The sequence below is a fragment of the Pangasianodon hypophthalmus genome, chromosome 14 (genome assembly GCF_027358585.1).
Source record: "Pangasianodon hypophthalmus isolate fPanHyp1 chromosome 14, fPanHyp1.pri, whole genome shotgun sequence".
Lineage (NCBI taxonomy): Eukaryota > Metazoa > Chordata > Actinopteri > Siluriformes > Pangasiidae > Pangasianodon > Pangasianodon hypophthalmus.
The window spans coordinates 19,578,915-19,601,280 of record NC_069723.1 but is presented as its reverse complement, the minus strand read 5'-3'; the positions used below and the strand labels follow the sequence as shown (position 1 = coordinate 19,601,280).

Here is a 22,366-nt window from a genome sequence, read left to right as displayed (position 1 = left end):
TTTGGGATTAATTAGTTACTGTGTGTACAAACAAAGAAACAATTAGCTTTGTAGTAGTTCACCTAATTATACCACACATTTCTCTTGAGTACCTAATTAGAACATAAAGAACTTCAGTTCACCATAAATAAGGTTAATTGTCTATTTTGTAGTTATTACTTTTGACATATTTTTGAACCAGTTAAAGAGCAGGTATATGTATAATTTTTGTGCTCAAATACAACACCTAAAATACTCCCTGATGTGACCCTTAGGTGAAAGATAAGGATCATTAAGTGCTTGTCATGTTTCTCTTCACATAACAGAGGTCATAAATAATTACTGGGGAATAATCATATTCCAGCATTCCAACACTTTTAGTCATCAGAGAAAACAAACCGTAAAAAAGAACATAACTACTATATTTATCCATATACTCAATAATATAATTTATGATTTTTTTTTAATTTCTGAGAGAAATAGCTGCATTATTACTAAATATGCTTAAATAATATATGAAATATAGCAAGTTTTATAGTACTGTATAATTTTAGTGCTATAACATCATACTATTTACACCCCATTAGGGAGTTATAACCCTTATGATTTCTTCTAAGTCCAAGGCCATTGGTGCTGAGAATTACATTTGGTCAAATGTGAAATCTGTTTTTTCAACCTGGGTGAAGTCCAGGATATTGATCGTTGGTCCACTTAAAATGATGGTCTAACGTTCACTTTAAAGTATAGTACACATCATGTGTGAAAGCTACCCCTTCATGGAGCCAACAGTTGAATAATGTGATTGGTTGCACTTGTCACTTTACTTTGTGTTTCAAGTGTTTACAAAAGAAGAGTTTCTTCTTGATATATGGAGCAAAGAAGCATTCAAATGCAAGTGCCTAAAAATACTAGACTTTCTCTATAACAACATCAATATGTAGGCACATGTATTAGCAAATTTTGGACATACTCAGCCCATCTAAGTAACCATGAGCAGTCTCCTTGTCGATCACTACAATAGAGGCACAAAGAATGATCTAGATCTTGATTCTATCTCTCCACTTGGCCGTTAGACTGGGGGTGATAGTCTGACATTAAACTGCCTGATACACATAAAACATAGCTTTCCAGAAATAGGAGATGAACAGTTGCTCCTGGTCAGAAGCTATGTGTTCTGGAAGACCAAATAATAAGTGAAATAAACATTCTTTTGTTTGGAGGGCTGAGGGTAATCCCTTTAGTGGTACTAGGTGGCACATTTTGGAAGATCTGTCCCATTCGAGGTTCCTATCTGGTTCCTGCCAAAGTCAGGTAGTACATCCAGATTTCTGTAAACAGTGTCCATTGTTAGAGGTTCTATATATAAACAAAAGTGAATTGAACTTAATTGAATTGAATTGAAAATCAGTTAGTAAATCTGTAGGTGTGTCACAAAGGCCAAAGTAGGATTAGAAGAGGTTGAAGCTGACCAAAGGGGAGTTGTCTAGGGGTTATTGATTATGCACAGATACGGTATAAGGGGACATAATTCACTGCATCACACTTTAGCACAATCCACCATTAATTAGCAGAAATTAATTCAATAGTACATTTAATTTCAGGGAGTCCTGATGTCAGTGTGAGCCCAATTCATACGGTTGGTTTAATGGCTCTTTGAACATAGGTTTTATGCTATTTTATACTAATTTTTTATACTTTATGCAGTTCCTCCCACCAGATTGAAACAACAAGCAATGAAGCAGGTGAAACTGGAAGGTTTTGGTTCAAAAAGTCTGGAAAGTGAAAGAATACATGGGCCAGTATGTAACGGTAAAACTGAAATGGAAAAAAAAGCAAAACATACTTTCTCAGAACTTAGCCTGTTTTCTTGGCGAATGTATTTGAGGGTAATACCAGAAATTGTTGAATTGCTTTGAGCAGCTCAAGGGCTACTGGAACTAACGGTAAAGAGTAGGAGAATTTAAAAGTCATTGCATTAAGTAAGTAGTCATCTATGCACAGACAAAGACCTTAATCCATTTTTTTCCATCAAAAAGAAACCAGCAAAAGCAGAAGATGGTGAGTGTCAAATGATACCAATCTTAAGTGCTTAGTCAATGTATTCCTCCGTAGCTTGGTTTTCAGGAAAAAATGTAAGATGGAACCCTGGTATTTTCTTTGGTTGACTGAGAGACTCCCTGACCTTGAAGCCAGCACTAGTAATTCTGAACCATATGTGAGCCTTCCCCAAACCGTTGGCACAAAGTTGGATGCACACTATTATATTGGGTGTCTTTGAATGCTGTAGCATTACAATTTCCCTTCACTGGAACTAAGGGACTCAAACTTGTTCCAGCATGACAATGCCCCTTTGCACAAAACAAGATCCATCAAGACATGGTTTGCCAAGGTTTGAGTAGAATAACTCAAGTAGCCTGCATAAAGCCCTGACCTCAACCCCACTGAACGCCTTTGAGATTGAACTGGAACACCAACTGCACCCCAGGCCTGCTCACCCAACATCAGTGCCTGACCTCACTAATGGTCTTGTGGCTGAATGAGCACAAATCCCCACAGCTTTGTTCAAAAATCTGGTGGAAAGCTTTCCCAGAAGAGTGTAGGTTATTTTAACAGCAAAGGGGTAAACTAAATCTGGAATGAGAATTTCAGAAACCACATATCAGAAAATTTTACAGGGAAAAATAAAAATAAAAAACTTACAATAACCTAGTTGCACAAGTGTACACACCCCTAAACTAATACTTTGTTGAAACTCCTTTTGATTTTATTACACTCAGTCATTTGGGTAAGAGTGTATCAACATGGCACATCTTGACTTGGCAATATTTTCTCACTCTTTCTTGCAAAAACATTCTAGATCTGTCAAATTGTGAGGGCATCTCCTGTGCACAGCCCGCATCAGGTCACCCCTCAGATTTTTTATTTGGACTTGGCTCTGGCTAGGCCATTGATCTTCTTTTGGTTAAGCCGTTGTGTTGTTGAGTTGGATGTATGCTTATGGTCACAGTCATACTGAAAGGTGAACTTTCTTTTCATCTCAGCTTACTAGCAGACACCTGAACATTTTGCACTAAATTTGACTGGTATTTGTAGCTATTCATGATGACTGATATGTTGTCACATGCAGAGAGCAATTGGTACTTGTCAGATATTCCTGCAGCTCATCTAATGTTACCGCTGGTCTCTTGGCAGCCTCCCTGGTAAGTTTTTGTCTTGTCCTAATGTAAATTTTAGAGGGCCGTCCTCCAAAATGTCACTGTGGTGCCCTATTCTCTCCACTTGTTGATGATGGCCTTCAGGGTATTTCATTTTTTTTGTACACCTCTCCTGATTGATTCCTTTTGACAGTGAGACCCTGTACAGGATTTGACAGCTCTTTGCAGACCATGGCTTCAGCAGTCAGATGAAACCAAGAAGATCCTACAGGAAAATCCTACAGAAACAGCTGGTCTTTATTTGGAGTTAATCAGAATAATTTCATTGATGACAGCTATATGATAATTACTTTTGTACATGAGATTGAATGTGATAGATTCATTCTGAACACAGCCATATCACCAATTATAAAAGGGTGTGAACACTTATGCAACCAGGTTGTTGAAACTTTTTTATTTTTCCTATTTTTCCATAAAATGTTTCTGATTGTTTTTCACATAATTTTTATATGTTGTAATTTCACATTGAGGATGAGAAATGCTCTGACAAGATTTATCTTGGTTTATTTATTTTTTCATCACAAACCCAATTACCCAATACAACTGATTACAGTTGATGATCTTCAGAGCAGAAAATGAGTGATGAGGATACATTCGTGTCTAACCTGACTATCTAGGTGTGATTTGTCTGTAACTCCAGAATCCAGCTACAGAGAAAGGTACTGAATCTCTAGTTCCTTCATTTTCTCATTCATTATTAATTCATTTTCAGTAACAGTGAAGGTCATGGTGAATCCAGAGCCTATCCCAGGAACAGTGGATGGGATTCCAGTCCATCACAGGCACCATGAACACACACATTCATAATTCATAAAAAAAAACTGATAGGGGTCAACAATGAGTTTTATGTTGATGGGTTTTATATAAAATGTCAATCTGTTCAACATTGGTAAATGCTTGTTTTTCTTTAAGCTTCTGTCATCTACTGTTCCATACTATTTTTTTTCAAATTGCTTACCTTTTAAGAGTCTTCAGACTCTATGCCTTACTACAATAGGAACAAGTTTGTTCATGATCGCAAGGTCAATAAACTCCAGGACACTGAAAATAAGAGGACCATGTACAACTTCTACATGATTGACTTGATACAAACAAACATGCCCTTTATTTCAAGCTCATAGCCTGATTTTAACTTCATAGTAGAGTTCCATTAGGTATTGAAGGTTTGATACCTTAGATGTTTCATTAAAATAAACCATTGGTAATTGTGCGTTGTATTTTTCCTATAGGTTAATCAAACTACACATAGAAATTTGACCCAGATGTACAAGATTTGCAAATAGCTAGAGCAGCAAGTGTACTAAAAAAGCTATTTTAGGCCCTGTATTTGCTGACAAAGCCAAAACCAGTATGCAAAAGGTCTTATGCATTTTTCCTCTGCAAAGCCAAAACAGTGAGAAATCTAGCAGACGAGCTGATCCCAACTGTTCAGTGTTATGTGTCTTTAACACATGATGGTAACATGTGATTAAAGCATGAAAGCATGCTATTTATTTATTTATTCATTTTATTTACACTGCCATGAAAAAGTATCACCAGCTGATCTCCTCTATTTTTGTGTATTTGTCACACTAAATGGTTTCAGAATCTATTACAAAATGTATTATGAGATAATGAGAACATGAGGAAAAACAAAACACAGTTTTAAAATGATAATTTCATTTATTGAAGGAAAAAAGTTATGCAACATCTATATCACCCATGTGGAAAAATATACTAATAGTCTCCCTAAAATTTATAACTGGTTGTGTCACCTTTAGCAGCAACAACTGCAAACAAATGTATCAGACATCTGGAGACCAGTCTTTCACATTGCTGTGGAGGAATTTTGCCAACTGTTCTTTGCAGAATTCAGGCACAGTGGAGAGCTTGCAAGCATGAACTTCCTGTTTAAGATACTGCCACAGTATCTCAATGGGAAGTATCGACGAATTGACTAAGCCATTCAAAAACCTTAGTTTTGTTTCCTCTCTTTCTCTGTTAAATGGATTGTTTCTAAATTTTATCCCTAATTTAGTCTTGGCCAATTCCCACCCACCACTCAGATATCCCCTATTATAAGACAGATGGTGAAGGCTATCACAAAAGGTTCCCTTGTGCCGCCAAAACAACTCTGACCCATCAAGGCATGGACTCCACAAGACCTCTAAAGGTGTGCTGTGATATCTGGCACCAAGATTTTAGCAGCAAATCCATTAATTCCTGTAAGTTGTGAGGTGGGGCCTCCATGGATTGGACTTGTTTGTCCAACACATCCCACAGATGCTCGATAGGATTGAGATCTGGGGAATTTGGAGGCCAAGACAACACCTTGGACTCTTTGTCACGTGTCTCAATCATCCTTGAACCATTTTTGCAGTGTGGCAGGGTGCATTATCCTGCTGAAACAGGCCACTGCCATTAGAGAATACCGTTGCCATGAAGGGGTGTACTTGGTCTGCAACAATGTTTAGGTAGGTTGTATGTGTCAAAGTAACATCCACATGAATGCCAGGACCCAAGGTTTCCCAGCAGAACATTGTCCAGGGCATCATAGAGTGCATCCTGGTGCCATCTCTTCCTCAGGTAAGTGACACAGACTCACCTGGCCATCCACATGATATAAAAGAAAACATGATTCATCCATGCCACCTTCTTCCACTGCTCCATGGTCCAGATCTGATGCACACTTGCCCATTGTAGGCACTTTTGGCAGTGGACAGGGGTCAGCATGGGCACTCTGACCGGTCTGTGGCTACGCAGCCCCATATGCAGCAAGCTGTGATGCACTGTGTGTTCTGACACCTTTCTATCATAGCCAGCAATACTTTTTTCAGCCTTCACTCAACAAGCGCCTCAATGAGTGTTGGGAGCCCGTGACCCTGTCACTGGTTCACCGGTTGTCCTTCTTTGGAATAGTTTTGGTGAGTACTAACCACTGCATACCAGGAACACCCCACAAGACCTGCCATTTTGGAGATGCCCTGACTCATGTAACGAGATAATCAATGTTATTCACTTCACTTGTCAGTGGTTTTAATGTTATGGCCGATCAGTGTGCGTGTGTGCGTGTGTGTATGTTAGTATCATAGTACATTATTCTATTATATATGAGTTTAATCTATGTTTGCTCTGTGCTGATGAGATTTAGTTTAATTTAATAGTTTAGTTTAATTTAATTTAATTTAGTTTTAGTAGAGATTTAGTGATGAGGTAAGTGATGATAAGCAACCCTACATGGCAAAAGAGAGAGTAAGGATGATGATGAGGGTGAAGATGAACATACAGTTATGGTATTAGATCTACAGTGAGAAAACGAGAGTGAGGATGAGGAAGATGGCAAAAAAGGAGGTAGAGTGGCAGTAATGATTAAAATAGGATGATTAAACCATTAAACCAGTTATAATACATTTCATATTGTATGTATTGCATCTTGTTCCACATACTTGCTGAGGTTGCTGGCTATGCAGATCGATGTTAAATATATATATATATATATATATATATATATATATAAAAATTAAACAACATGAAAATAAAAATTGAAAATAAATAAATATCAATTATGCTTAGGTATTTTATTTTAAATAAATAAATAAATAAATAAATAGATAGATAGATGTATAACATTTACACAAGCCAGAAAGCTTTAATTTGTGTAATAATAATAATAATAATTATTATTATTATAATAATAACAATAATGAAATTTTTTACATAATTCACATGTTTATTCATATTCAAACTTTATTTTTTATATATATTTTCTATATTTCACCATGAGGCAACAATGAACAATAACTTTTGAATGTATTGAACTTCAATGTATTGAACTTTGGGGTAGGAAATGTGGTTTCTAAGATTAATTAAGAGAATTTGTTCACCTCCTGCTTTTTAAAGGCAACTTAATTATGACACATTTTCAGGATTTTACACAATCTAGCTAGTCAAACAAGTAGTACACAATCATTATTTAGCACTACATCCCCAACTTGATATAATCAAGTTAAATATATGATTCTTTCATCTCATATCACTCTTTGGAGAACATATCTCTTTAAACAATTAATTCCCACAGGAGTCATTATCGTAGTTTACAGAAACGGTGGCATGCTCAGGAGAGATGCCCATGACACGTGACAACCACTTAAACAAGCTACAATAATTAACCTAATGAACAATAAAAACAAAAGTGTTATGGTGTTACAGTACATAAAGGGGTTGTCAAGTGAGACTAACATTTAACAAGTCTCCTGATGGTGGTATAAGCACTGATGGTGTAATTTTGTAAAAATAAATGCCTAATTGGTGGGTGACATCAGTGTCACCCATTACTGTGTTGATCAAAGTCAATGTGTCTATTGTTCTTTGGGAATTGTAACACTATTGGACAACCCATACCTTGATTGCACTATAAACCTGACCTAAAAATATTATTGTTGATATTTTGTGTTAAACACTATTAATAGTTTTTTTAATCAATGTATTCACTAGAACTATAATCCTTAGTATGTATTGTCTTCTCTTTTACTGTATTTTTTTTTAAATAATCAAAGCCTCTTATAAACTATATATATATATATATATATATATATATATATATATATATATATATATATATATATATTTATAGTTTATAAGAGGCTTTGATTATTTAAAAAAAATAATAATATACAGTATACACAGTATATATATGTAATAAATGGCTAGATCTCAGATATCTTCACAAAGTCAGTGCTAATATTAATTAACACACACTAACACACACACGCACATATACAGGTAGGTCCGGAAGTATTTGGACAATGACAATGTAGATCGAAGTGTAAACTTTCAGCTTTATTTTGAGAGGTTCCACAAAAATATGGCATTTACCATTTAGGAATTACAGCCATATTAAGCAAAGTACTTCCATTTTCAGGGGCTCAAAGGTATTTGGAGAAAGTGACATAATTGTATATATAACCATAATTTTAATACTTGAATGAAAATCCTTTGCAGTCAATGACTGCCTGAAGTCTGGAGCCCATGGACATCACCAAGTTTCTACTGAGTTTCCTCCCTGGAGATGCTTTACCAGGCCTTCACTGCAGCCACCTTCAGTTGCTGCTTATTTGTGGGTCTTTCTGCCTTCAGTCTTGTCTTCAGTAAGTGAAAAGCATGCTCTATTAGGTTGAGATCAGAATATTCCATTTCTTTGCCTTCAAAAAGTCTTGAGTTGCTTTCGCAGTATGTTTAGGGTCATTATCCACCTGCACAGTGAAGCAGCATCCTATCAGTTTTGCAGAATTTGGCTGAATGTGAGCAGAGAGTATAGCCCTATACACCTCAAAATTCATCTTGCTACTTCTGTCAGCAGTCACATCATCAAACACCAGTGAGCCCGTTCCATTGGCAGCCATACATGCCATAACACTCCCTCCACCATGTTTGACACATGATGTGGTATACTTTGGATCATGAGCTGTTCCTTTCTTTTGCCATACTTTTCTCTTCTCATCATTCTGGTACAAGTTAATCTTGGTTTCATCAGTCCAAAGAATCTTATTCCAGAACAGGCTTTTTTAGATGTTTTCTGGCAAAGTCTAATCTGACTTTCCTGTTCTTGAATGTTAAAAGTGGTTTGACCCTTGTCGTAAACCCTCTGTATTTACATTCATGAAGGCCTCTCTTGATTGTAGATTTTGACACTGATACGCCTACCTTCTCCAGAGTATTCTTGACTTCTGTTGATGTTGTGAAGGCGTTTTTCTTCACCAAGGAAAGGATTCTGCGATTATCCACTTTAGTTGTCTTCTGTGGTTTTCCAGGCCTTTTGGTGTTGCTGAGCTCGCCAGTGCAATCCATCTTTTTACGAATGTACCAAATTGTTTATTTGGCCACTCTTAAAGTTTTTTTCTACTTCTCTGATAGGTATCTTTTGTTTTTTCATCCTAATGATGGCCTGCTTCACTTGCATTGAGATCTCCTTGGACTTCATATCGGTAGCTCCAATCGAACAGCTGCCAAATGCCAACTCAATACCTGATATGAACTCCAGACCTTTTATCTGCTTCATTTGTCTTGAAGTAATGAGGGAATGGACCGCACCTGGTCAATTAACTTCTTGTCAGTCAATTGTCCAAATACCTTTGAGCCCCTGAAAATGGAAGTAATTTGCTTAAAATGGCTGTAATTCCTAAATGGTAAATGCCATATTTTTGTGGAACCTCTTAAAATTAAGCTGAAAGTCTACACTTCAGTCACATCTTTATTGTTTTATTTCAAATACATTGTGGTGGTGTATAAATGTTGTCCAAATACTTCCGGACCTAACTGTGTAAATATATGTAATATATATATATATATATATATATATATATATATATATATATATATATATATATATATATATATACACACAGTTATATTAGAGTAGTTCTAAATACATCACCATGATAACTGTTATGTCATTGTAATATATGTAAAGTAAGAATATTTATACAAACTGACAAATAAAGCAGCTCAAAGGTTAAGGGCCTTGCTTAAATGATCAACACTGGCTCTCTGGTAGTGCTGAGATTTGACCTCACAACCTTCTAGTCACTAACATAAGATGTCCCACTTGTAATACCGTATATGCTGTATGTATATAAATGGGCATGAATATGTTTGAGTGAATTTCAAGATATGATCAAGATATGAGGCCCTAAATATGATCGACCTGACTACATAAGCTCAAAGCTACAATTTATGATACAGGCTCAAATAACCAATGCTGATATTTCTTCAACACACATGGAAAATCAAGTATGAAGTCAAACTGGGAACAGGATGACTAAAGTCTGAAGAATAATGGTTGTGGGAATGAAGACATGAATAACTTGAAGATATCTGATGACAGTATTATTAAACACTCTGTCACTGGAAGAAATATTTTTCCCATGTTATCACACATTTCTCCTATAATTAAAAGGAAAATCCTAGATAGTAGTCATTTCACATGGTGGAACCTTTTTTAAACAATAGTAAAATTATTAACTAAGCTGTACTGGTGGGCCCAGTGAGAAAACCAGAGCACCCACAGGAAACCCCTGAAGCATGAGACTCAAACCCCCAACCCTGGAAGCAAGAGGTAAATATGCTAACCATTAAGCCACCATGCACCACTTAAACCCACCTATAAATATTAAATTGTTTCAGACTTCTACATTTACAGAGCAATGTTTTTTGTTCACAGCACTCTCTGGGGGACCCAGGGTTTGGGTTTGACCATATTTGTCTGGGAGATTTTTTAGATGTGTGGGCTATTATTTTCTCAAGGTATCTGTAATAAAATATACATATGCATGTCTACTCCATGATAAAACTCTGTGACTTTCAGACAGTTGTGAATGAACATATGAAATATGAGCTTTAAGCAGCTTTCAACAGATATTTGTGTCACAAGTCTCTCCCTGTTATGGTGCCAATGAACAGATAATGTTTTTAATGATGGATGCCTCCCAAACCTCATAACAGCATGTGCCTGTGCAAAACAGATGATAACACATAGAAAAGGGGCAGAGCATAACACCTATTACCACACGGGGCCTACTATTTTACCATACTACTTAATACACTGGTATGCAGTTTCGAACACAGCCACTTAAATGGCATTGTCTCTTTGAAAATAAATTACTTCGGGCCTAGGCCAAGCAGATCAGTGCTTTTCAGTCAGAAGCTAACAGAGCTGCTTTAGAAAGCCCTTAGAAGAAAACCTGTTATTGCCACATACACAAGTACAGCATAATGAAAGTATTTTCTAGTGAGGGTCAGAGAGCAGTGTCTGCCATGATATGGTACTCCAAGAGTAAAGAAGTTTAAAGGGCCAAGAGTGGCCAAGTGATGGTGAACTCACAACCTTCTGATCAGTAGGCCAAGGCCATGAGCCACTAGGACCACTGAGCCACCACTGCCCATAGCAGGACAATGCAGGACCCAATTCTGGCCCATACAGTGAGGAGAAATAAGTATTCAGACACTTTTGTTTTAATTGTATAATATACCTTCAGAGCATATATCCACTGAAGGTTTGCACACATGATGTATTTTGATTTATAAATATGACAAAAAGTATGTATTCATAAGCATGAACAATGATATGCTTTTGAAATAAAATATATGGGGAAAATTATTTTATTCATACACAACAAATTACTAGGGTTAGTACTTTGTTGCAAAGCTATTGCTGGCACTCTTAAGATGAACAAGTAATTTGGTTTTTGCACCATTCTGGTTCATTTTTGAGGGCCCTCTTATGGACTCCCAATTTAAACAAAAACTTCATAAATTTTCAATGGGATTCAGGTCAGTAGATTGGCTAGGCCATGCAAGGCCATGCAAGTTATTTTGACGGTATGTTTCTGTTGATGTCTTGTTGAAACATCCATCTTGTCCCCAGATTCAGGTTCTTGGCCTATTAAATTCATTCTTGGAGAATAAATTCTCTTAAAATATGTCCCAATACGTCACTCAATTCATTTTCCCTTGATGACATTTAATGCCCCAGTACTGTTTACAGAGAAGCAGCCACATATCCTGATGCTCCCTCTTCCTTATCAATAGTCTGAGAGCACATTGTGAAATCTTGCATGGTGCACTTGCTAGGGCTATTTAGTTGTGGTTCCATGAATTTTCCACTTGTTGTTTAACACATCTAAATGAAAATATCAGAAAATGAAAACTGAAATTCTGGTCTATCTCATGTCTTCAGTGTATAGCCAAAAAAAAAAAAAAAAAAAAAAAAAAATTTGACCTTGTTCCAAAATTCAGAGGGGACTATATACAGTACTGTGTGTGTGCGTGTGTGTGATTTTCTGTAGATATTACCACTTTAGCCAGTGACTGTTTGTGGTGGACAAACAAGAGAAGGACATTCCATTCCCAGTTTGTTATAGCCTATAATTATTATTTTTTTTAAAAAATTATTATTATGGATGCGATTTCTTTAATGGTTCCATGTGGATTTTCAGCTTTTTTCATCAGCACTTGAAAAATAAATGATAAATGTTTTTTTTTTTTTTTTTTTTTTCCCCAAATGTAAGCAAATGTAAGCAAATGGCTCTGGTGTTATACTTATATAGGTATAATTGTGAATTAAGAGATATGGCCATATCAGCATTACTGACAGTTCTCTCTCTCTCTCTTGTGTATGTCATACACATATACATGAATTTATTTATTTATTTTTTTCATTTTCTGGGTTACAGTGATCTCATTGTTTTTCCAAATGGAAAAAAAAAGCAGACAAATGAGATAGACGTATTATAACACACTAGTGCCATCTGGTGTCAAGAGAAGTGTTCACAGGCTTTGAGAAACGTAATTTCAAAAGCTAATGTAAAGATACTGAACAGTCTGCTTACACCTAAACCCTCATGTATTAAGAACACAGTTTAATGTTTAAGAGCCATCTTTAAAATATTGATATACAAGTACATATAAATAAATAAATAATTAAAATTACAAACATATTTAGTTGTTAATGGTAGGACTTTTTTTCCCCATAGATGTTCCAACCCTATTCAGTTTCATACTTGTTCTCTATCCACTTACATGACAATAAAATAAAAAATGGAGCACAAAAAAGTTGATTATTTTAAATTAGTTTGAAAATACACGATTATCAATATAACAAAAAGTTAAAATCTAAACCAACATGTATAGATTCTAAAAGATTTGCTTATAATAGATGCCTAAAATCTAAATTTACCTAAAAGGCCCAAACATGTTCCTCCTACACAATAAATATCTGATATATATAAAAAAAAGGAAGAATAGAAAATGCAGATTGTTAAAGTGTATAAATAAAGTGCATTTAAAAGTATAAAGGGTTATAATAAGGAGCTTTACAACAAACAGGATTATGTAACACTTGAAATATTAAGGATAATCAATATCTACATTAGCATATGTATAGATGATTAGCTAATAAATATCTGATTTGTTATATCAGTGTCCTCAAATCGTACTTTTACTACTAGACATTACTGTGGTGTTAACTCAGGGATTAGTAATCTTTCATTAAATATTTTTTTAGTAATTGCTTAGTCAAGGCCATGGTGGATCAGGAGCCTATACTGGAAACTCTGGGCATGAGGAATACACCGTGGATGGGACACCAGTACATCACAGGGCACCATGCATGCGCACACACACACACGCGCGCACATTCATACACTCATTCAATGTTAGGGACAATTTAACATAGCCAAACTGGAGAACCCAGTTCAAACTGGAAACCAACAAGGAGAGAACATGCAAAACTCTACACAAACAGTAATGCAAGCTCAGGATCAAACCAGACACCCTGGAACTGTGAGACAGCAATGCTACCCACATGTTTTCCTATGCACTTATATTTTTAAGTGACATCATCCTTTGTTTTAAGTAACTATTGATTCAAGAGCAAATCAACTGATATTTTGTTTAATACAGTACATGGCCTTTAACCAGGGCACCACTTTAATTAGACCATAACAACATGTGAAAAAATATAGATTTACATGTATCCAAAGTGACTTTTAAGCTGATTAGTTGAGAATTAAGAGCCCAAAATCAAGCCTGGGATTTATCCCAGGTACAGCAGCTAAGTAAATGTAAACCTGGTAAATTAATGCACATCTTTATGAAAATTGTAAATGTATTTCTTCTGGAGATTATTGAATCCTTTAGGAGCAAATTAACATAAGTGCATACAAAAATATGAGTTGGTTTAGTTAACGTAATAAAAAAAAAGCTATTAAAGTAGGTGAATTTCATTAAACAAAAAATAAGAAAAGAAAATCAGATAGAACTAGCTTATTAAATTGGAAGAAACTTTTTGTTCTTACAACTGAGTGGGAGTATAAACAGGTTTCTCTTAATAGTATGCCAAAGTCTGTGTAGTTTATGAGGTATTAATCCTTTTGAGGAAAAATCTTAAAGCTCTGATCCTGATTTCCTTTGTTCTCAGGCCATATATAATAGGATTCAATACTGGAGGCAAAATCATTGCAGCCACTCCACTGAATTTTCTTAAATGGGGAGAAATATCTGTTAACCTGTAGGAAATTATTGTAAAAAGGTCCAAACATTCAAATAGGAGAAAAACTATTAAGTGTGTGGCACATGCCTGTAGTGCTTTGCTATGTGTACCAGATCCTCTGTTTCTAAAATAGGCTATAAGGATTTGAATGTATGTAAATGCAATTATACCTACTGTTATGACCTGACAGACAGCTACATCCATCAATTCATATACAGTATGTCATTTATAGTTGTGTTTACACAGACCAGCTGGAGCAAAGAGGGATTGTCACAGTTTGTGTGAGTCACAAAAGATCTGTATCATGGTAAGCGCAATAGAAGGATAAAAAGCACAGCTATTATACATACACTATATTGCCAAAAGTTTTGGGACGTCTGCCTTTACATGCGCATGAACTTTAATGACATCCCATTCTTAATCCGTAGGGTTTAATATGGAGTTGGCCCACCCTTTGCAGCTATAACAGCTTCAACTCTTCTGGGAAGGCTTTCCACAATGTTTAGGAGTGTGTTTATGGGAATTTTTGACCATTCTTCTAGAAGCGCATTTGTGAGGTCAGGCACTGATGTTGGATGAGAAGGCGTGGCTCGCAGCCTCCGCTCTAATTCATCCCAAAGGTGTTCTATCGGGTTGAGGTCAGGACTCTGTGCAGGCCAGTCAAGTTCCTCCACACCAAACTCGCTCATCCATGTATGGACCTTGCTTTGTGCTCTGGTGAGCACTCATGTTGGAACAGGAAGGGGCCATCCCCAAACTGTTCCCACAAAGTTGGGAGCATGAAATTGTCCAAAATGTCTTGGTATGCTGAAGCATTAAGAGTTCCTTTCACTGGAACTAAGGGGCCAAGCCCAACCCCTGAAAAACAACCACACACCATAATCCCCCCTCCACCATCTTTACACTTGGCACAATGCAGTAAGGCAAGTACCGTTCTCCTGGCAACCGCCAAACCCAGACTCGTCCATCGGATTGCCAGACAGAGAAGCGTGATTCGGCACTCCAGAGAACACGTCTCCACTGCTCTAGAGTCCAGTGGCAGTGTGCTTTACACCACTGCATCCAATGCTTTGCATTGCACTTGGTGATGTAAGGCTTGGATGCAGCTGCTCAGCCGTGGAAAACCATTCCATGAAGCTCTCTACGCACTGTTCTTGAGCTAATCTGAAGGCCACACGAAGTTTGGAGGTCTGTAGCTATTCACTAAGCAGAAAGTTGGCGACTTCTGCGCACTGTGCGCCTCAGCATGCGCTGACCCCGCTCTGTGATTTTACGTGGCCTACCACTTCGTGGCTGAGTTGCTGTTGTTCCCAATTGCTTCCACTTTGTTGTAATACTACTGACAGTTGACCGTGGAATATTTAGTAGTGAGGAAATTTCACGAATGGACTTATTGCACAGGTGGCAACCTATCATGGTACCACGCTTGAATTCACTGAGGTCCTGAGAGCGACCCATTCTTTCACAAATGTTTGTAGAAGCAGTCTGCATGCCTAGGTGCTTGATTTTATACACTTGTGGCCATAGAAGTGATTGGAACACCTGAATTCAATGATGTGGAGGGGTGTCCCAAAACATTTGGCAATATAGTGTATATTAGGGAGCCATACCAAGGTGATTAGCCTCACTATGTGTATATCATTTATGATTGTGTTGTATCTCATAGGGCAACATATTGCCTCATGTCTGTCATGGGCCACAACAGTCAAAATGAACACTGCACCTGTTGCATAGATATGTATAAAGAAAGCTTGAGTGACACAGGTTGAAAACTGTATTGTCCTGGTAACCCATAATATCCTTAATAATTTGTGGGAGCAGGGCTGTAGAGCTTATAAGATAATTTATGGGCAAGTTAAACAACAGAATATACATAGGTTGGTGAAGACTCTTATTGAGAATGACGGCAATCAGTAGGATGAGGTTGCACACAGAGTAGTCAGGTATCTCAGTGTTGTAAAGACGAATGCAGGGTGGATGCTCTCAGGATGCAAATTGAAGCCTTGAAGTATCAGAGTAGTTTGTAGTTGTAAATCTAGTCATTGTAAAACTAGTTTTTCCACCTGTGAAGAGACAATTCTGTTGGTTATCATAACAAGTACAGGTAAATAAATAGATAAAAATAATGTATAAAAAAATAAAATAAAATAAAAATAATAATAAAATAAAATAAAATAAATAAATTTGCAGAATGTCTGATATCCCTTTGTAACATCTGTTAACAGTGTAACATCTGTCACATTGAAGAAAATATAAAAATAGTAGTATTACAGTGCATTAGTAGTACAAGAATGAAACACTAATTGTTATTCACCGATCTCTCCTCCAGCTATCAGAATAAGCAATAACTCTAGCAAGCCATAATATGAGGCTTAATTTAATGTATGAACTCAGAAATAAATACTTATTCTATAAGCTAAGACCTATCTACCATTTTAGCGGGGTGCCATTCCATCTGCGTCCTGTGATGTAATGTATAACAATGAATAATGATTGTTAGTAATTGTATAGAAGAGAGATAAAAAAAGACAAAAGTTTGTATTTGTACATTTATATCCTAATTCATTTATATATATATTTTTTAATTTCTTTAAAACATATATTACAGATTATATTATGTTGCGTTACCATTAGCTTTGATATCTTTAAAGGATTTCATTTTCTAGTCTAAGGATATTGTGTATGGATCAAATTACTAAGATATAGTAAGTATATCAATTACTGTGATAGTAATAGTGCATCCTGGTGTCATCTCTTCCCTAGGTAAGCGACGAACACGTACCCGGCCATCCACATGATGTAAAATAAAACATGATTCATCAGACCAGGCCAACTTCTTCCATTGCTCCATGGGCCAGTTCTGATGGGCATGCCCATTGTAGGCACTTTTGGACAGGGGTCAGCATGGGCACTCTGACTGGTCTGCAGCTATGCAGCCCCATATGCAGCAAGCTGCGATGCACCGTGTGTTCTGACAACTTTCTATTGTAGCCAGCATTACTTTTTTCAGCAATTTGTGCTACAGTAGCTCTTCTGTGAGATGGGCTAGCCTTCGCTCCCCACACGCATCAGTGAGTCTTGGGTGCCCATGGCCCTGTCGCCATTTCACTGGTTGTCCTTCCTTCGACCAATTTTGGTAGGTACTAACCACTGCATACCAGAAGCACCCCACAAGACCAGTCGTCTAGCCATCACAATTTGGCCCTTGTCAAAGTTGCTCAGATCCTTGTGCTTGCCCATTTTTCTGCTTCCAACATATGTGTATATATGTATACACACACACACATAAAATGAAGGGCAAAACAGGCCAAACAGGAAATAATTGTATTAAATCTTAATATATATTTATAAATCCTGAATATGTTAATGTAAATCTTCAATATATAGTTATAAACCCTGATTATATATTCATACATTTTATCAGGCATGTTGATAGACACACTCTTAGTTTTTCCATATTTCAGTAAACCAATAATCATACTTGGTGTAATCAGTTTTGTTGACAATTTCCCCAGCCCTCTCAGTCGTGCTGAATTCTACAGAAAAGCTACATAGCACTAACACTGTTAATGGACTGTGAGGACCCTTTGGCACTATGGCCACCCTTTTGTAAAGTAGAGGAACATACTCCCTTTGGTATAGATAACTGATGTGCACTTATTATATAATTATATAATAGTACAATATTTTCACTGATAAATGTATACAGGATGTATAGGCCTACTGTTTTCATTTAAAAAAAAAAAAAAAAAAATCAGTAAGAACATCTATCTATTGACAAGCCTGATAGTAAATATATATTTATATTGAGATATAGACAATATAGATTCAGATTTCATATAATTATTTCTTGTTTGGCCCTTATAAAAAAAATATATACATATACATATTATACACACACACACACACACCTCTTTTAAATTATCTATGAAACCAGAACAGGCATTGTTTAAAAGGGAAAAACTTTTTGCCGAAAAAGCTTTATAATACTCGTTCTGATTTCTTTGGTTTTAAGGCCATAGATTATTGGATTCAAAGTTGGAGGGAAAATGAGGGTGGTAACCCCTATAAATCTTCTGGAACTTGAAGATAGTTCTTTCAGTCTGTAGGAAATTATTGTAAACAGTCCCAAACACTCCAAGATGAGAAAGACTATTAAATGGGCACCACATGTCTGCAGAGCTTTGCTTCTTGTGTCAGACCGCTTGTTTCTTAAACAGGCGAAAAGAATCTGAAGATAAGTAAATAATATAAGTCCAACTCCAATTATTTGGGTGATAGCTGTGATAAGGAGGCCATAGATATTGTTAACAGTTGTATCTACACATACCAGCTGCAAAAGAGAAGGGTTGTCACAATACAAGTGAGTCATGTGGGACTTGCATCGAGGCAAACGCAGGAGGAGATAAAAAAGAATAGCTATTAAAATAAAATTAAAAATCCATACAACAGAGACTAGTTTCATAATATGACTATGGGTCATGACTGTATTGTACCTTAGAGGTACACATATGGCCATGTATCTGTCATATGCCATAGCACTCAAAATCAACACTGCACCCACTCCATATACATGTATAAAGAAAGCTTGTGCAACACAGGTTGAAAACTCCATGGTTCTGGTGTCCCACATGAGTTCCTTGATCATTTGTGGGAGTAGGGCTGTGGATCCCACAAGGTCATTGATGGGCAAGTTTAACAGCAGTAAATACATCGGCTGGTGGAGACTCTTATTCAAAATTATGGTGATCAACAGGACAAGATTGCAGAAAATTATGATCATATAGCTTAGCATCGCAAAGAGGAGTGCAGGAATACTGGCCTCACGAGGCAATTCTAAACCTTGAAGTGACAGAACTGATGATATGTTGTAGAGATTCCCAAGGGAAGCCATAGCCATGGGTTTCTCTGTTCTGTAAATACAATGGAAAAACAATGAGAATATAATGGACCAATATTAATGTGTAACATGTCTGTACTCTTGTCAATTTCTACCCTTTGAACATACTTCATTAACTCAAACTTTGACTCTGGCTTTGTTTGATGATGATTATTATTATAATATTATAATAATAATCAACAACAACAAGGAAGAATATATAAAATACTTACTTCTTTTTTTGGTCCTATTACAGTTTGTACATCTCACATATTGACAAAAATAATCTATAAATAATAATTACAAATGTGGGTAAAAATATACATAATATTTTTACATGTTCCTCATAACAGTGAAAGCAATAGGTTCACTATCACATGTACCTAGTGAGAGTTGCTCTTTTATAAAGGTGTTCAAGTTTGTGTATCTATGGATTATTCTCCTCAGAGAAAACTGGAACAAATATCAAATAGCTGTTACTACAGAAAGCAGTTCATACTGTATATTGTCAAGATAATCGATGAACTACGATTTGGACATATTTACATTTTCTCTACTACTGAATGGTCTCTACTACCTCTCCCTAAAAGGGCTGTTTTCATCATGGGTCATATTCAGTTTTGGTAACTTAAATGCAAAGGATGTCAACGTATTATATCCCATATTCAAAGTTGTGTGCTGCGGGTGCTTAACTTGATTTTCTAGGCCACCCAGTTACATTATTGAAATTACCTGTGTACAGTTCACTTGTAATGTGGACAAGAGTTCAAGAGAGGAGTCAGATGGAGAGGTTGGGTCACAAGAGGTTGGCACAAGCCAGATTTAATATAAATAGGCAAAACTGGGGGCTAAGGTGAGGGCAGGAGAATCCATGATGTGGAGAATTAAAAAAAAAAAAATTACAGGAGTAGTGAAGACTAACAAAACAGGGGAAAAGAGATCACCAAATACACAAAAACCATCACATGAATAGCAAGAAAACTAGCAAAGTCACATGAACTATGGAATACAAGGGGAAATTATATCACCAAATACACAAAAACCATCACATGAATAGCAAGAAAACTAGCAAAGTCACATGAACTATGGAATACAAGGGGAAATTATATCACCAAATACACAAAAACCATCACATGAATAGCAAGAAAACTAGCAAAGTCACATGAACTATGGAATACAAGGGGAAATTATGACTTCACACCTCTGACTGTCAGGAAATACACACACTGAGCAGTGAGGTTAGGATCCCAAACAGGCTTTATTGAAAGCAAAGTGCAATAAAGGGATGTGCAGGTGTAAAACGGGAGTGGAGTGAAATGACCTGAGGCAGCTGAAGGATGATCCGTCGAGTGAGTGGGGAGAGAAGCACACACCTCAGGAGAATGAAGAAGATGGAGAGTATCAATGGTGCAGGAACATTGAAACAGAGCTAGCTGGAGAATAGCAATGGGAGCCGTGATGCTTGGAAGGAGCGCAGGTAGGAGTCTGTATGCTTAGCACAAGGTCAGACGCAGAATGGGACTGAGGTGTGTGCTTATATGTGCTGGTGATGAGGTGTGGTAATTAGGGACAGGTGGGAGTGATTAGCATTCAGGGGAGTGTGGGCGTTGACTGGAGGTGAGAGAATCTGGTGACTCTGTGACACTGACGTTGCCAGTTTTTTATTGTGTAGAGATGTTGGGACAAGAGTTATTCATTAGCATCAAGACCATCAACTTTAAAATATGTACTTAACTTTAGCCCTTGTCAGCATCAGTGCCTGCTATAATGAACTACATTCTCCACTTTGCCTCACTTCAGGTAAGCTGACAACTAGTGAATAGTCACCCACTACGGCCCATACATAATATTTGCTGAGAGTTTCTTCCATACAGTCTGCAGGGCTAAATATTTATGTACGAAATGTTTACAGCAAGTAAATTCTATTCTGCCATTGTGGAAAGGAAAAAGGCTGAATTGAAGGTAGTTGTGCCTTTATCAGCTTTTCAGCTACATGCCATGTTGAGTTTAAGTTGCATTTAAGGAACTATGAACAACCCACATATCAGTTTACAGAATTTTAGTGGGAATGTTACATTTAACAAAACATTGTAGTCTGTGAGGAGCTGCTAAACTGTCCTCAAGTGGGTGCCATAATGCCTCAGCCTCTAGATTAGCCAGACTGAGAGAGGGAGAAGAATAAGAGTATTAAAAGTATTATTGAGATACTGATTACTGTAGAGAGCTCATTTTTTGCTGATGATAGTTGTGCTTTAAAAAAAATGCACATCTTTGCCAGTGTGGGCAAGTATAAGAGTTTCTATTTTTTTCTTGATACGAAAATTCACTGGGGTGAAGTCACTTTTCATTTATCAACATTTATCAAGCTGGATGCAAATGGATTTATTCCTAAATTGTTCGTAGAAGCATTTAAACAACTTATTTGGTGTTAATGAAAATGCTGTAAATTTGGAAAATCATTTGTATCCTACTCCTGCTCCTCAGTGTGGGTAATTTTTAACATTTAAAACATTAACTAATGTAAATCGCAGTTGATCAGCTTCAAATCATAGAATTTGCGATGACTTACTGCACTTTTATATACAGATTGCACTGTCAAGTTTAAATAGTTTACGTATTTCAATTATAGACAGAAATTTAATGAAACTTTTAATGAAATTATTTCATATTAATGGCATTAATTAAAGCATTAATTAAATATAAAAAAAGAAATCAAGCCAAAATAAATCCATAAATGAAGACAAATAAGACCAGTTATTCAGAAATGCTGCCTTATCATCAACTTCCTCTGACATATGAAACACACTGCTTTGAATCAAAAAAAAAATATATATATATATTTATATATATATATATATATGTATATATATATATATATATATATATATATATATATATATATATATATATATATATATATTTTTTTTTTTTTTTTTTTTTTTTTTTTCTGTGTAATTTACTTGGTATCCATAATCACTTGGGTACTGGATGTATATATTTTTCCATTTTCATGTCAAACAATTTTCTTCTCATCTCACTTAATTCACATCCAATTTCCATAATTTGAATCCAGATTTTGACCTTTTCAGGTGCTGCTACACTGAAATAATATATTATTGCCATAGATGTGAGTCAAATTAACTTTCACTTCTACCTCTGTAAAAGTCTTTTTTTGCCAGTTACTTGCCTTGTTACCTCTTGTGAGTTTTGCCTTTTATGGAATTTTGTGGGCATCACCAAACACAAATCAGCTAGGCCATGTACTTC

At 36.3% G+C, this 22,366-nt stretch overlaps 1 protein-coding gene and 1 pseudogene across 1 annotated transcript; both read right to left on the bottom strand.

Annotated features, from left to right (window-relative positions):
* Nucleotides 1–13,764: 13,764 nt before the first annotated feature.
* LOC113539095 (olfactory receptor 52B2-like) lies at nucleotides 13,765–17,097 on the bottom strand (annotated as a pseudogene).
* Nucleotides 17,098–18,010: 913 nt separating this feature from the next.
* Nucleotides 18,011–21,294, bottom strand: LOC113539167 (olfactory receptor 52B2-like). Its single transcript, XM_026934744.3, has 2 exons — nucleotides 20,421–21,294; nucleotides 18,011–19,133 (listed from the first exon to the last, which is right to left on the bottom strand). Exon 2 carries the CDS (start codon nucleotides 19,118–19,120, stop codon nucleotides 18,170–18,172), a length of 951 nt encoding a protein of 316 aa, XP_026790545.1. The 5' UTR covers nucleotides 19,121–19,133; nucleotides 20,421–21,294; the 3' UTR covers nucleotides 18,011–18,169.
* Between the last annotated feature and the right edge of the window lie 1,072 nt (nucleotides 21,295–22,366).